This window comes from Xyrauchen texanus, chromosome 16, assembly GCF_025860055.1.
Source record: "Xyrauchen texanus isolate HMW12.3.18 chromosome 16, RBS_HiC_50CHRs, whole genome shotgun sequence".
Lineage (NCBI taxonomy): Eukaryota > Metazoa > Chordata > Actinopteri > Cypriniformes > Catostomidae > Xyrauchen > Xyrauchen texanus.
Genome location: NC_068291.1, coordinates 34,722,173 through 34,736,651, shown reverse-complemented (window position 1 = coordinate 34,736,651; position 14,479 = coordinate 34,722,173). Strand labels below are relative to the sequence as shown.

The 14,479-nt window shown below is 38.1% G+C and overlaps 2 protein-coding genes across 3 annotated transcripts in view; both read left to right on the top strand.

Moving 5' to 3' along the window:
- The window catches only part of LOC127656964 (serine palmitoyltransferase 2-like), a 919,074-nt gene that overhangs the window by 135,720 nt on the left and 768,875 nt on the right, over positions 1–14,479 (top strand). The window lies entirely within an intron of this gene.
- The window catches only part of ccdc85ca (coiled-coil domain containing 85C, a), a 53,914-nt gene that overhangs the window by 25,186 nt on the left and 14,249 nt on the right, over positions 1–14,479 (top strand). For both annotated transcript variants that reach the window (XM_052145568.1, XM_052145567.1), the window contains exon 2: positions 10,085–10,164. In XM_052145568.1, the coding sequence (XP_052001528.1) occupies positions 10,085–10,164 (80 nt within the window). The remainder of the gene's footprint in view (positions 1–10,084; positions 10,165–14,479) is intronic.

Here is a 14,479-nt window from a genome sequence, read left to right as displayed (position 1 = left end):
TTTTAGCTGTAAAATGATTACAGCTTTCAGAGCCTGCCTGAAAAAACACATAGGCAAAATTGCTGTATTCTGTCTAAAATGACTTTGTAACTATGCATTTAAAGTGACTTCTGCCCTCCTGCAGAGTGACACTCGTTAATTAGACGCTCTGCAGTGGGTTGTACCACCATGTAGGGTCAAACAGCATAGGAAGCTTTATGAAATAGCGGCTCCAATGGTTATGTATTGTTTCTTGCTTTAATTGTTTTGCTTTCTGTTTTATAGCTTCCTTCTTATGGATTGCATAATTTTGATTTTAGAGTTCTAAGAGGAAGAGATAATGATATTATTAAGAATAATCTCAAAATGTAGTTGTTCAACATTATGAGGACACTACAAATAGGGCCAATTTCTTTTAAACTGGGGAATTTGTGTGTGTGCGTGTGTAGATGTGATAGGTTGTAATATACATAATATATATATATAATGGTTTTAATATCATTTTGATTTAGCTTTTTCCTTATGCACAATACTAATGAAAAATATATATTAAAATGTTCTTAATGATGTTAATGTTGCCATGTTGTTACTAAGGTGTTCAGGGTGGTTGCTAGGGAATTGCTATGTACTAGGGCTAGGGTAGTTGCTAGGGAGTTCTAGGTGGTTGCTTACTATCCAAAGTAAAAAAGCACCAAGTCTCTGTAATATTCTGGTCCGATATGGCTCAGGTTCTTCCTTCAATGTAAGTCTATTGGATTTCATCTAGATCATCCACCAATCATAACTCTGATCACTTCAAAAGTAATAGCACACCTCTTCTCAACAAGCTGCACAATTTTAATGATCATTTAAGTCTGTAACACAAATGGTGCAAGACAATTTACATGCCAAAGTTTAAAAAGTATGCCAAAATATTGGTTTGTTAAAATATCTAACCTTAAGTATGAACAATATTAATAGTGGATTTAAATGTATCAAATGTACGCAGGATGATTCCTTCCTTTCCGTGGGAAACCATTCCAACGCTTAAAGATATTCCCTGTAAAGAACTTTCATTTGATTCTCTCTGCGATCATTAAGAATGCGTCAGGCATCGTGTAGCACTGGTGCATTCTGGGTCTCTACAGAGCATCAATGGAGGTGTCTTGTTCAGTAGGGTCATGGTGTGGTTGCCAAGGCAGTGTGAATGATGTTTGTTGTAAGTGGTGGGGGCCACGGCTGACTCACGTCCTTGCTGCCTTAATACACCCCCTGCTCTCAGTCCTGCAAACGTAGATTGATAGTGACAGTGACATTCCAGCACGAGGCTGTGTGTACAAGGACAAATGCATGCTCTTCCTCACTCTCCCTCCCTGTTCCTCTGTATTATTTCTCTCTTTTTCTTGGTCTTTTTATTTTCCCACTCTCACAACCCCTTTTCTCTCCGCCTATGGCTGTTAAGCACATGATATACATGAAGCTTTCTCGTGTTTCTTTGAACATGATATGTCATATCTAGGAGGATATGTAATATTTGACGCTCAGTGTGTTACAGATCCATTGTTTTGAGGACCTGTTTGTGTAAATGAAGACCGTGGGAATAAATCCTGAGGGTTTTGTAGTAGTTTGGTGAAAACTCTCAAAATCTGTCTAGAAAATGTTCAGGTCTAATAGAGCAGATGTGACAACAATGACAGTGATCTGTGAAATATCAAGATTGATGTCAAATCCTAAGTTTTTCCTGATCCTACAATCATGATTGAAAATTAAAGAAGCCCAAATCCCCAATAATCTGTAACAAATGTGATGTTTCAACCCATCAAAAAAATTTTGGGGGAATTTTCTGCTTTATTTGTTATTTTCTGGGCTGCCAAAAGAACGAGGTGGTTTAAAATTGGAATAACAAAATTACTGAAATTGGAATACTAAAAAGTGACTCTGAAAAATTACATAAGATTGAAAAAAATAAAAACCATCAGGATACATTATGGTAATGAGAATTTTGGTGTGGAAATGTGCTTAATTATCATTAATATAATGTCAAAATGCAAGAAAATCTTAATGGTTTAAATTTATTTTATGCAATATATTACATTTTTTTTTCTTTTGGTGTTTGAGTGAAATGTGACCTGGACATGTTTTTGTTAGATTAATTCTTTCATTCTCTCATTTCCTTCTTTCTGGATTGGTCTTGATAATGAGATGTGACTTTGAATTTTCAGTGACATGGCAAGTTTACTATTCAAAATCTTCTCTGTGGGAATTTATTCTACAAGGAAGAACACCATACAGTATTTGCCTAATGTCCCTGAACATCACCCCCCTGCATGAAAACATGTGATATTTGTCGGGAGCAAATGACAAGATGTACTTTGACAGTAGTATTAATCTGGACAGGACTCCACTGTTCATTTAATGCCCTGTAGTTTTATTGCTGTCATTATGGCTCACATCAGGAAGATCTGTGTTATACGCCCTGACAGCAGTGCTGCAGATGTACCCGGAGGCCCAGGACAAGAGCCTGTTTCATAACACAGTTAATGAGTGAAATCAGCAAATCTCATGATTGTTAATGTGTGAGCTCCACTCCCTGCTGAGCTTGCGCAATTTGAACTGGATACCTGTTTCAAAGCTTCCTGCTGACTCTTGTTGCCAAGGTTGTTTTACAGGAAGCAGACAGTTTAATTCTATACTTGTCATTAGTGATAGCTCTGTCGAGGGAGCCTATCTTGACTTCGCTGTAATTTGGTCATCCCCATTGACAGTCTGTATTTTCTATTCTAAGCACTTTGACCAGAGATGGACAGTATTTTCTCACCTTGTCTCATGTATGGTTGAAGAGTTCACATTTCAGTCAGATGTTGTAACTAATTCTAATAGTTTATTAGACCCACAGAACACTGAATTGCTGAGTGATGATGAGGAAACCTGTGATATGGAGGTTATATTTTGTCACTGATTATATAAGATGTATTAGATGTATATAAACTGCCAGATTGTCATTTTAGGAAACACAAACAGTGGCCTCAAAATATATTTTGGGACTTAACCCACACTTAAAAAAAGAATGAATGTCACTGCATTAGATAATAACAAATCAAACCAAGTGGCATTTATTTTGAAGATACAGTAGATAGAACAAGCACGCTTTTCAAATCTAGACAAAAAGTATTGTATCTGGACACTCTGTAGTTGCCAAACTTATAGGGCTTTTCCACTACACGGTACAACTCGACTCAACTCGACTGCTCGCTTTTTTGGGGTTTTCCACTCTGGATAGCACCTGGTACCTGACACTTTTTTTAGTACTACCTCGGTCAAGGTTCCAAGCGAGCCGAACTGATACTAAATGTGACGTCAAAATCCTGCAGATCACTGATTGGTCAGGGAGAATCATCACCACCAGCATAACTGGATTTCCGACACGCAACATCAACCTGCTAGTTTTAAAGTTAGCAACAGTGATAACAGTCAATCATTTGTTGACGCGACTTTCAAATTGTGAAAAAAGAAACTGTGCAAAACCACGCTGTGGTAAATAAATGAGGTGCAGACGGTCCACTCATTAGCGATGAGCAGACCTACCAACAGTGTAGGGAAAAGTAAAAAAAGTTTTTTTAAAAGTGACTACAGAACATCAAGGAAAAGTGGTTCGACCAAATGGACTCTTATCTAAACTGGTGAGCAATGGGAGGGAGAATGTCCTGGACTGGCGTTGATCCATTATGGAGGATGGTTTGTTATGTTAACTCTATACTCTGCTTGAAAGCTTAACTTTATTTAGTTGACCAGCTACTGGAAGCTTGCTTCTAAAACAACCAGGCTATTTAACTGTTACGCTTGTGTAAAATCACCTTACAACAACTGCTTTATGTAGCACAATGAGCTAGCAGCTAACAGCTAGCGGTCGTGTTATTGTTTTGGTCAGTTTGTGTCGTGTTTAAGATGATGTCACGGCAGTAGAAGCGACGCAACTATGACAATCAGCCTATAATCAAACCCACGCTGAGGTGGCACTAAACTACAATGGAAATGCAAGCTCAGAAAAGTAAAGCGAATAGAGTTGAGGTGTGTCGAACCGTAACGTGCAGTGGAAAAATGCCAGTAGTGGAACATGTCCATAGTTACTGTAATAAACTACACCTGTGATTACTGTTAGAATGCTAGTGTAAACTTGAGGGTAACTGACTTAATACATCCACTAATAAAAGACATTTGTATAAGTTGGTTAAAAGTAATTGCAAACATGACTAAGAAATGTTAAGTAATTTCTTAGAAAAGGTCATTTTTGGTTTGCAGATGCCACTTGGTTTAAAATTTTGCCTTTTCTATGTGTTTTAGTGTAGCTTGTGTGTGATTTTTGGGTGAACTATACCTTTAACTTTATTTTAGTGAAACTTACCCACAGACTATAACCATTATACCTGAGTAGCATATTCGGTTTCTGATAACTCTTGCTAGAGGTGATCAATGTTCTAGTTGCGGGTATGACTGTATTCAAGCCCCCTGAATATCACCCTGCCTCAGGTTTCACAGGGAAATGCTTAACACCAGCAAGAAAGAGTACAGTGGTGTGGAACAATACTGCACTGTTTGGCAAGCTCTGTTTCCACATCTTGCAGTAATTGAGATCATTCCTGGGCCTCTGTCCTACCAAAGCTTGTTTCCCCGTGCTGCTCAGGGATTTGTCCACCCATGGTAGGTAGGAGAATTTGAGTTGTTTTTTGTAGAGCGTTACTTTATGTATGAATCAAATGTGGGGTCAACTGGAAAAACTAATGAGCTTTTTATTGATTCCAAAAGTCAACCTGCTGTGTTAAAATCAAGAATTACATTAGCAAAGCTGGCACTGAAAATACCTCATCCACACCCATTGCAGTTACTGTAGTATCTTTACTGTTATCACAAGAAACTTTTGTAACCAATGTGCATCAAAGTTCAAAGTACTAGAGCAGAGTTTTCCTTTTCTGAGGTCCACTCGGTCATTGTACGCTATTGTTTGTCCAACCCTTGAAAAAGGTCCTATGCTAGACTTGCTTCGTTTTGTTACTTTCTTTTTTTGTCCTTTTTGTTGGTAATCCCTGCAAAAAATAAATAAAAAAAGAATATAAACCTGCCTAAACTAGTTTGCTGGTCTTAGCTGGTTTAAGATGGTCCAGCTCAGGGGTTGGCAACCTATGGCACTGGCACACGGAGGGGTAATCACTGGCACACCAGCAATGGTGAGAGAGGAGTAGACTATTTTATTTATAGAAATCCCGCACCTGCATTCCAATCTACATCTTGATGTAATCCTTACTCATGATCAACCAGCATGTTTTCATGAGCTGAATGGGAGGCTAAACAAAAAGTTAAAATGTGACAAGACTTGCAGTAAACCCAATAGATTAGTGCAGCACGTGCAATCCATTCGCACATCATGAGCCGGCATCGCTTCACTTTCGGTTAATCTTTCGCGAGTAAACATACCTGCTTTGCTTCAGTCTGGCTGCACGGATGACAGCCTACATTCTGTGTTTCATTAGTTTCTTTTTGCTTTAAGAAAAACATGTGATGTAATAAGGAAATCACCACCATTAATCCTTGAGATCCAGACTCGCTTTGCCCACATTAGCACATGGCTCAGTGTGTCAGAGCACATGCGCTTACCACTACGCCTAAGCCAAGATGTTGTGTTACTGTCATGTGAAAATAGCATGAAGCCCTATGTGGTGGGGTGAGCAAGAGACAGACACAGTGGTTGTGGTGTCAGGCTTTGGATTTATTTGATATAATAATTACAGAAAAGGGGGGAATAAATGTGTCCATGGGGAAATAGTGTCCAAAAGAAAGGGGAATCTGCCATCCTTGCGGTGAAATGGGACTTATTGAAGGTAGGGGGTGCCCATTGGATGGTCCACGAAGTAGACGGGGTCCGGTGGTCACACGTGCTCCCCTCCTTGGTTTGGGGTGTGAGGGGCTTCTGTGGGGACCTGTATTCCCAGGGGCCACGGTGTGTAAGTGGAAGGGTGGCCTGGCATCCTAGACTGTCAACCATGATGTGATGCACCTAACTCTCACTGGGGTTGCATGGGAGCAGGTCTGGCGGTGCATCTAATTTGGCCGGAACCCTTCCCTCTGCTCTGCTCCTGGACCTGCGAGGAAGCCTGTGTGTGCACACAAGGAGACAGAAGCTGGCTCCCCAAGAAGAGGTGTGTTATTAGGTGTTTTAGTTGTTATTAAATGCTAATAAAATTGTGCTCCTCCTTTCCTCTGCCCACTACATTTGTGAGCCTGGCTGAAGCACAGCCCTCAGAGGCGGGGTGACGATGACTAAAGGGAAGGGTGGGTCATTCTGCCACACCCACATGACAACCAAAGTGTGCAGCAACAAGAATAAAAACATGGCACTGCAAGTAGGTCACCAACATGACAGGATCAGATAAGGCAGAGGAAGACATTCTCTAAGGCTATCCCACATCACAGTGTCTCTCCAATTAAGTCAAGCGCACATTATGATGCAAACATCAGTGCCAGCAGGATTGCGCATAACACAAACATGTGTTTCACTGTTTCTTAGAAGACGCGATGGGTCTTTATAGTAACCATGTTTTAACTATGGTATTTGTATTAAAACCATAGTAACCATTAACCATGGTTACTTCAGTCATGGTACCTACAATATTACAATAGTAAAACTAAGGTTACCACATATGGTTACAACAGTATTACTTTAGTAATGCCATGGTCAGTTCAGTTGTATCAAATCAGTTGTATTGCTCTCTCGGCTCCATTGCTGCATCTGCAATAAAATGTGACAAGTTTTAGTTAAAGGTGCTGTAAGCGATTTTAGCCATACTAACTTCCACAAGACTGAGCCTTTGATTTAGCCACGCCCCCTCTATCCAAAAATCCACACTGATACTGTTGAGATGACAAAAAAACTGGTTCCCACTGTTGTCAAACACAACAGTAGTGAAATAGCGCCCTCAATTGACAAATTCTAAATCAGAATATGGCATTAAGCCTCAATAGTTCGGTGCAACTACAACACTATTAGATCACGTATAATGATTTACAGGCAGAAAGAACAAATGTCCGCAATCCACAGACACTTTTTATTTGACTTTTTACAGAGATTATAACTGTCACAGTGATCGGTATGATATCTCATGGCAGTTATTTCAGTGATATCTTTCAGGGAGTAGGATTCTTTTTTGCATACCTTTCCATAAAAATCTTTCACCTTTAACTACTCCAAACACTGACGTTAATATACGCCTCAAGAGGTGGGTGGGGCCTCTGTGCTGCTAAAGTCTCCAGAGTTATCTCGTGTCAATGGTCAAATACTGTCTGATAACACAGGCAAGTGTATTTTTATCACTTTTATAGGTAGCTTAATTTCTGAATACGCGTGTGTTTAAAAGAGGCTAGCTTCCTTTATAATCCTCTCGGTTTCCCAATTCATGGATAATCCTTTACGCTGATAATGGATGTATTCATATCTGGGCGTATACCTCATTCCTGTGGGTTACTAAACAATAAACTTACAGGGGGGTGAAAAATGTATTCTTTCCTGCATGTTAATGTTTCTGCTGCATTGCAGCCCTGTGGAGATAAAAGACTCTCAGGCTGTGAATGGGGCAGGAGGGAGTGTAACAGTTTTCCCCCAGTCAGCAGTTGGGAACACAAGAGGTGGGTTGACGGAGGCTTGTTCAGAGGGGTATTCGTGGCAAAACTGGTCAAGCTTTGTAGACAACCTTGCTAATCAGCTTGGCTGTGCGTCAGGTGATCAGATGTACTGTAGTTAGATTAAAGGGTTAGAGGGAAGCCAAAGAGGATTAGCTAAGCAGGACCTTTGCCTACCTCTCCAGACCATTACGGTTCTGGTAGATCCACAGAAATGTTTCAGTCCTGTTGGAGTTATTTCAGTTAGATATGCTTTCAAGTTTCTGCCTGCATTTACTGTATTCAGAATCAAGTTATGAATTAAAACATAAAAACAGTGATTCATTTGATGTCATTATGTGCTCATTACACTTAGCATGTCAGAGTCAGCAGTGACACCTGGTGGTGATAGAAGCCTTGATCATCAATTTCAAATTAAAGGAACACACAAAATGGTGTGGAAACACTTAAGCTGGTTTATTGGGTGGAGGAGGAGGATTGGGTGACCCTACATGTTTCACAGGACCTTTGAAAGGGTCGGGAAGCCCATCCATGACTGATGCTCTATGGTCATTCTGATGTGTTCCTGTAGCTCAACTGGTACGGCAAGGTTGTGGGTTTGATTCCCAGGGAACACACTAACTGTTAAAATGTATTCCTTGAATGCACTGAAAGTTGCATTAGATAAAAGTGTCTGCAAAATGAATAAATGTTACTTTAGATAAAAAGAAAGTTTAACCTAAATGTTTAAATCATCATTAGAAGAGATAAAAAATAAAGTGAAAATCCAGATGATGACTCATTCTGTTGTCATTAAAGCCCTCAGAGACTTTATCTGTCTAATCACACATTCTCTACTCAGTTACTCTGCCACACACAGTGTATGTAAGTGTTTGTGTAGGTGAATGAATGCATGATCTCAAACAGCTAATCTCTTTTGCCCATAAGTCTTTTCTTTTAAATGTTGTCAGTGCCAGACACCTACATCACTATAGTGATGTATAAGCATGACAGCATTGTCAACATCACCCTTACAAAAAATTGTGATTCGCTGTAAATGTTTGCCAGAAGTTTGCAGCTCTTCACCATTAGTGGGGAACATCAGGCTGCCAAGATGCCACTGTTGTACCCTTGAGCAAGGCCCTTGACCCTATCTACAGGGGCACCGTATCATGGCTGACCCTGCACTCTGGCCTGGCTAGCAAAATACAAATAAATAAATATAGTGAAAATATTGTTTATTTTAAGGCTTTCTGGAATTCTCAATTCTGATATGCCAGTTACAGTATTTTGATGTCAGTTTCTTTAGAATGACCACTAAACTGTTTCCGATTTCCTACATAGCTGTGGTAGTTTCATGTCTCATATCACTCCCTTACCTCTTTCTTCTCTAAATCAATAACTTCACCTCAAATCAATGTTTATTTTCTGTATATATAAAACATTTTTGGTGAGTAACAGTGCAATAAATGAGATAATGTACAATTAGTCAGTCATTATTGCAAAATAAACCCCTTCAGGTTGATACAAGTCTGATCACCCTGTTTGGATTTTTATATTGTAACAATGACCATCTGACTGAATATTATCCCTTTCTTTGGATTTAGTTATTTTATTCTGTTTTGATAGGTAAGCACCTCCTGGCCTCTTTACAAGAGGGGTTTTTTGTATGTAAGGGATATTTAAGGTTTAGCAATGTAAAATTATGAGTAAGACACATTCTGGCAGCTCTTTAGGATAGCAGACCCTCCATCACCAAGAGGTTATGACAGGCATGCTGGAAATGCAACTCACCACAGGACACCAGACACTTCAAGATTCTCCTCTACAATGCCAAAACCAGAGTAAAAAAGAGGACTGCTGCAGTAATGTTTGTTTAGCCTAATTATTTGGCTTTTACTTCACAGACATGAAATCAGCTTGTTTAGTTCTGCTGTCTCTATGACGTCAGATGTTTTAAAGAGAACAGCTTGTCTGTGTCAAAGGCAATATAGAGTTCCTGTGGGAGAGATTTCTTTGTTGTCTGCAAGAGTCCTTTAAAGTATAACCTTAGTCTTTGTTCGGTATAGGATGTGAAATGTTAAATGTGACAGAATTCTCTTGCTTTGACAGATGTCTTCTATTTAACTGAATGTGGTTGGAGTGCATTCTGGGATATGGTATTGCAGAAAACAGCTTGATTTGGAAATGACTTCAATTCCAGGATCACCAAATAAATTTTGGAGAATTTGCACAAATTCTTTGTAACATGAAATTACGTTTGGAGTGACTTTGAGAGAAGATCCAAAAAAATCACACAGACTGCAGGGGAAAAAACTTTAGATCATCTTTACTGTAAAAATACTGTATATCATTGGAACTGTTTGTAAATAAGATGAATTTATTGTATTGTTCTTTATTTATACTATGAACATGCATCCATTTCTAAACTGCTGTTCAAATTTCTTATCATTTTCTCTTTTGTTATTCATATGCACAGATACATCCTCAAACTACATCCGTCAGCTAGAGACTAAAGTGCAGATTTTAGAAGATGACAACAAACAAGTATTATCCCAGGTAAGTGTCAAGAGTGCAAACTCCTAATCCACAGGTAATGTGATAGTTTAAAGAGGATATATCTTGGAAAATTGGTTTTCCTTGCTGTTTTGAAACAAAAGAATTTGCTATCCTAATTCAAGTCAGGAGTGTTTTAGCTCATTTCACATGCAAAAAAAGTTAGCCAATCATAAAAATGTTAATTTACAGATAGAATTCTAAATGGTAGAGTAGCAAAAACTGGTTACAGAAGTATTTTTCCCATTCATTACTATCATATGGATTTCATGAAATCCTTCATAAAAGAGTTCTAAGCCATGAACCCATCCGGGGTGAATCATAATAATATAATAATTATAATAATAATTGTGAATTACAAACTTTGATTTGAAGCATAAAACTTTTTAAAATTAAAAAATCTGACAAAAATACACAAGTCTTTAATAGGAAGGAACTACAATTGCAAAGTATTGCAAAGGATGTAATCAAATGAAAAACAATGGAAAAGTAAAGAACTATTGAATTAAAGTAGTTGATTATAAGAACAGAAATAATATATTTTGATTTTATTGCAAAACATTCAGATATTTGCAAATAGTAGTTTGAGAGTGTAGGGAGGCCGACTCAGTTGCGTCATTGACAGTGCATCACGGGAGTAGGCGGTTGCTATTGGGTCACAGTAAGTGTGGAAAATGTTTACATAAAATTAAATTACATCTTTGCAAAAATTAAAAATTGTATGCTTTCCTCAGTAAATGTGTTTATGTTCTCTGTCAGAGTGCTTAGTGTTTTATGCAACCATAGATAGTATTTGACTTTGGTGCAATGCAGTAATTTAATAGTGTGCTAAGGATTTTAATCATGTGCTGATTTCCTCAGAAGCATGTTCCCCCAGTGTATCTTACAAAGCACATGATCAGCAATTTATTGAGAATTAAAAAGGAATGTGGATATGTGGGCCATATGGGAGCCCTCATTTCAGCTTTCCTCTACTCAACCTAATCTATACATTGGCTTGCACAAATGTGTGTGTGTGTGTGTGTAGTTCTCATAGGTGCTATTAGTTAATGCAAGATCCCAGAAGAAAATGAATCACAAAGAATATTCCTCATTCAAATAAATTATAGAGTTCAAAAGTTGGTATAGATTAACACTTGAATGTATCTCATTGCATTAAGGCTTATATTTATAACCAAGACTTATATGTTTAACTGTGGCTGAATCTCCAAGCTTTAATACTGAAATGAGACTGTGATTTTGTATTATGACACTGTCAGAGGTTTGAACAAAAGGCCCTGTGGGGATACAGACAAAGATACAGATCTGCCACTAACAATTTTCCATATCAGACAGTCTCCATCTCTCATTTTCAGAGCCCGTACATATAGACAGAGATAGCACATCCATCTCAATATATTTAGACAGCACAGGTGACAAACCACTGTCAGTTTAATTGCATATGCTCATCTCTGATATTCTAATGTTATTTTTTCCTATTTTTTTTCAATCCTCTGATGATGGATTGAGTCGTGCTTTGCTTTTATTGCATCCAAAGATGAGCATGACTCATTTACATTTATGCATTATATCCACAGCAACCTAGAGAGCATTAATGCCATATATTTTATTAGTACATAGGCCTATATTCCCTTGGAATCTAAACCTATGACCTTAGCGTTGCTAGTGCCATGCTCAAACAGTTGAGCTATATCTCAGAATATGCAAGCAACACCCAGATTGTATACTCGGTATCAAGTGAAAAGGGGGTTTATATTGCCTGATAGCCTCCAGGAATGGCTGATGAAAGGCATTATTGCTGTTATGATAGGGAATATTTGATTGCTAGATTTGTTTGGCTGATGGGATGTTTTTAGGACAATATGATGCAGTCATTGGGTAATAACGCTGTCAATGTGTTTCTCAAGCAGGTAAAAGGAACATAACAGTATGCCAAAGATATTAGTCACGGGGTTACACCTGTGTTCCGTTATGTATGCTTGGAAAATATTGTGAGCAGAAGGGAATTCTTCACTTGAGATTTTGTGTGTCATTTGATTGAGTTGTCTTTATTCCAAAATACAATATTGATATGCCTTTTATTAGTGATTCTTGTTTATGCAAGCATCACTATTACTATTGTTCATTCATACTTAGGGTTAGCAAAACAAAATCATGGGAATACCTCCTACACTTTAAACAAAATTAGCAAAAAAAAGGGAAATATAAATCTTAATGGAGCAGAATATGCTGTATTCAACATATCTAACTTCAGTATGATAGCAAAAACCCATAAAAAATAAAAGTAAAATAAAAATATTCATTGAGATAATTTCCTGACCGGTGATATGAGAAGAGGGCACATGTAAAAGGAAGCACAGCAGAAAATTCTAGACCTGAGAGCTAGTGTCAGTCACGCTTCATAAATAATGACCCTAAGACATTTAACCAAAAGTCACCTGTCTGCAAAACTGCTGCATATTTGAGTGTCAGAGGCCATGAATTGCCTTCTAAAAAAGACCTTGTCAAAGTCCATGGTCTTCCCTATTTTAATTCCATTCTAAGACAAACAAGAGCATCTATGAAATAAAAGTCAGTCCAAACAGTGGAAGATAAATAATATATCCTCCTCAGTAATGGCATGTGTATGTGATTATTCTCTTTTCTTGTTCAGTCGAATGATGTGCAAATGGATGATTGCGTTTCACTTAGAGGGATTATTGGAGGATATTTACTTTTTTCAGGGTAAAATGGATTGTTACCAATGTTTGCTGCTATGTATGTGTGTAAGTTACATAACGGTCCTTCCTAGTAATGGAAATATCAGTACAGCCACACATGAATTTCCACCCGTAGCATCCTGTTGTTATTAGATTATGCTCCCTATCGTACACACATGCTGCAGTCCATCTCAAGAAATCATGAATGGACATTAATGAAACTTTGCAATGAAACCTCAAATTGTGCAAATTATTATGGAGAGGTGTTTTATTGCTTTTCAAAGTGATCAGATCAATTTTTGTCTGCATTAAGATAAAATTGGTTGAAAGAATTACATTGACTCAAATTGAAAGAGGGACTCAAGTCATATCAAAAGACCAGAAATTCTTGTGTCTTTTTTCAATTCTTCACGAGAGTCTTGGGGGACACACTGGCAACCAGATAGACACATACTAAAATCCACTCAGAACCCATTGACATCCGCATAGCAATAGCATAGCTTGGCAACCACCCACAGTGCCCTAGCATCATGGAGGCGACTTTTGCATGGGCAAGCACAACTCATTTTCATTTTCTTAAGAGAATGTCAAAATGTAGTTATTACTACTATAGGAAATGTTGACCATGCAACAAAAGATTAAAACATAATTTCATCACATTTTTATTTTACCTAAGCCTTGAGATATCTCAGAACATGATATTCATATGCTCTAGGAGCATGAGCTTTTCTGTTCGGAGAGATTTACTGTACTGTCTCTTATTGATGTTTGATCATTTTCTGGGTCCACGGCGAAGACCAGAGGAGATTATAAAATGAGATCAGACAGCAGCTGTATGTATAAACATTGTGGCTGTGTTATTGCTCTGCGGGTCCTTCTGCATCCATCCTGCCCTTGCCAAAAGTCTGGAGTAAAGCAAGTGAAAGTAAAAATTTGTCTAGGCACAAAATTTCTATGTTGGCAATCAGTGTTGGGGGTAACATGATAAAAGTAACGTGAGTTACATAAACAGATTACTTTTTCGAGTAACGAGTAAAGTAATGCAATATTTTTTATTTTAGACCATAAAGCCTGAGTTACTTTTTAAATAAAGTAACGTGTTGCTTTTGTACACCTCTATTGTCCCTGTATTGTGAAAAAGAGTAAAAGTGTGCAAACTTCGGGGAGGAGACGCAGTGCATGATTGGCATTGTAGTTCTATATAGAGTGCGAGACCTGAGACTATTTAGCAGAGAGAGACTAGTCACTTCTATTTAAATGAATAGGAAAACTGCTCCATGTTACAGCTCCCTGTAATTGGGAGAACGGGATGAGAAAAGCTGACTCTGGATCAGTGGCTCCGGGAAACTCTTCTACATCGATTGTGTATGCAGAGAAAATGTCTTAAGTTTCTAAAAAGATCATGAAACAAAATGTTTTTATTGCATTTTGGTAGCATTAAAAATGATTCAATTCAAGTTGTATCAACATGCGCCTTTGAAGTTGTGTCGTCTGTACGCATCATGGATCAACTCAAAACAAGTGTACTCTGAGATGACTTAAGTGAAAATATTTATTTATTCATCAGACTTATTCCTTGAACATGTTAGGCTGGGATTCCCCACTGAATTTTATACTGA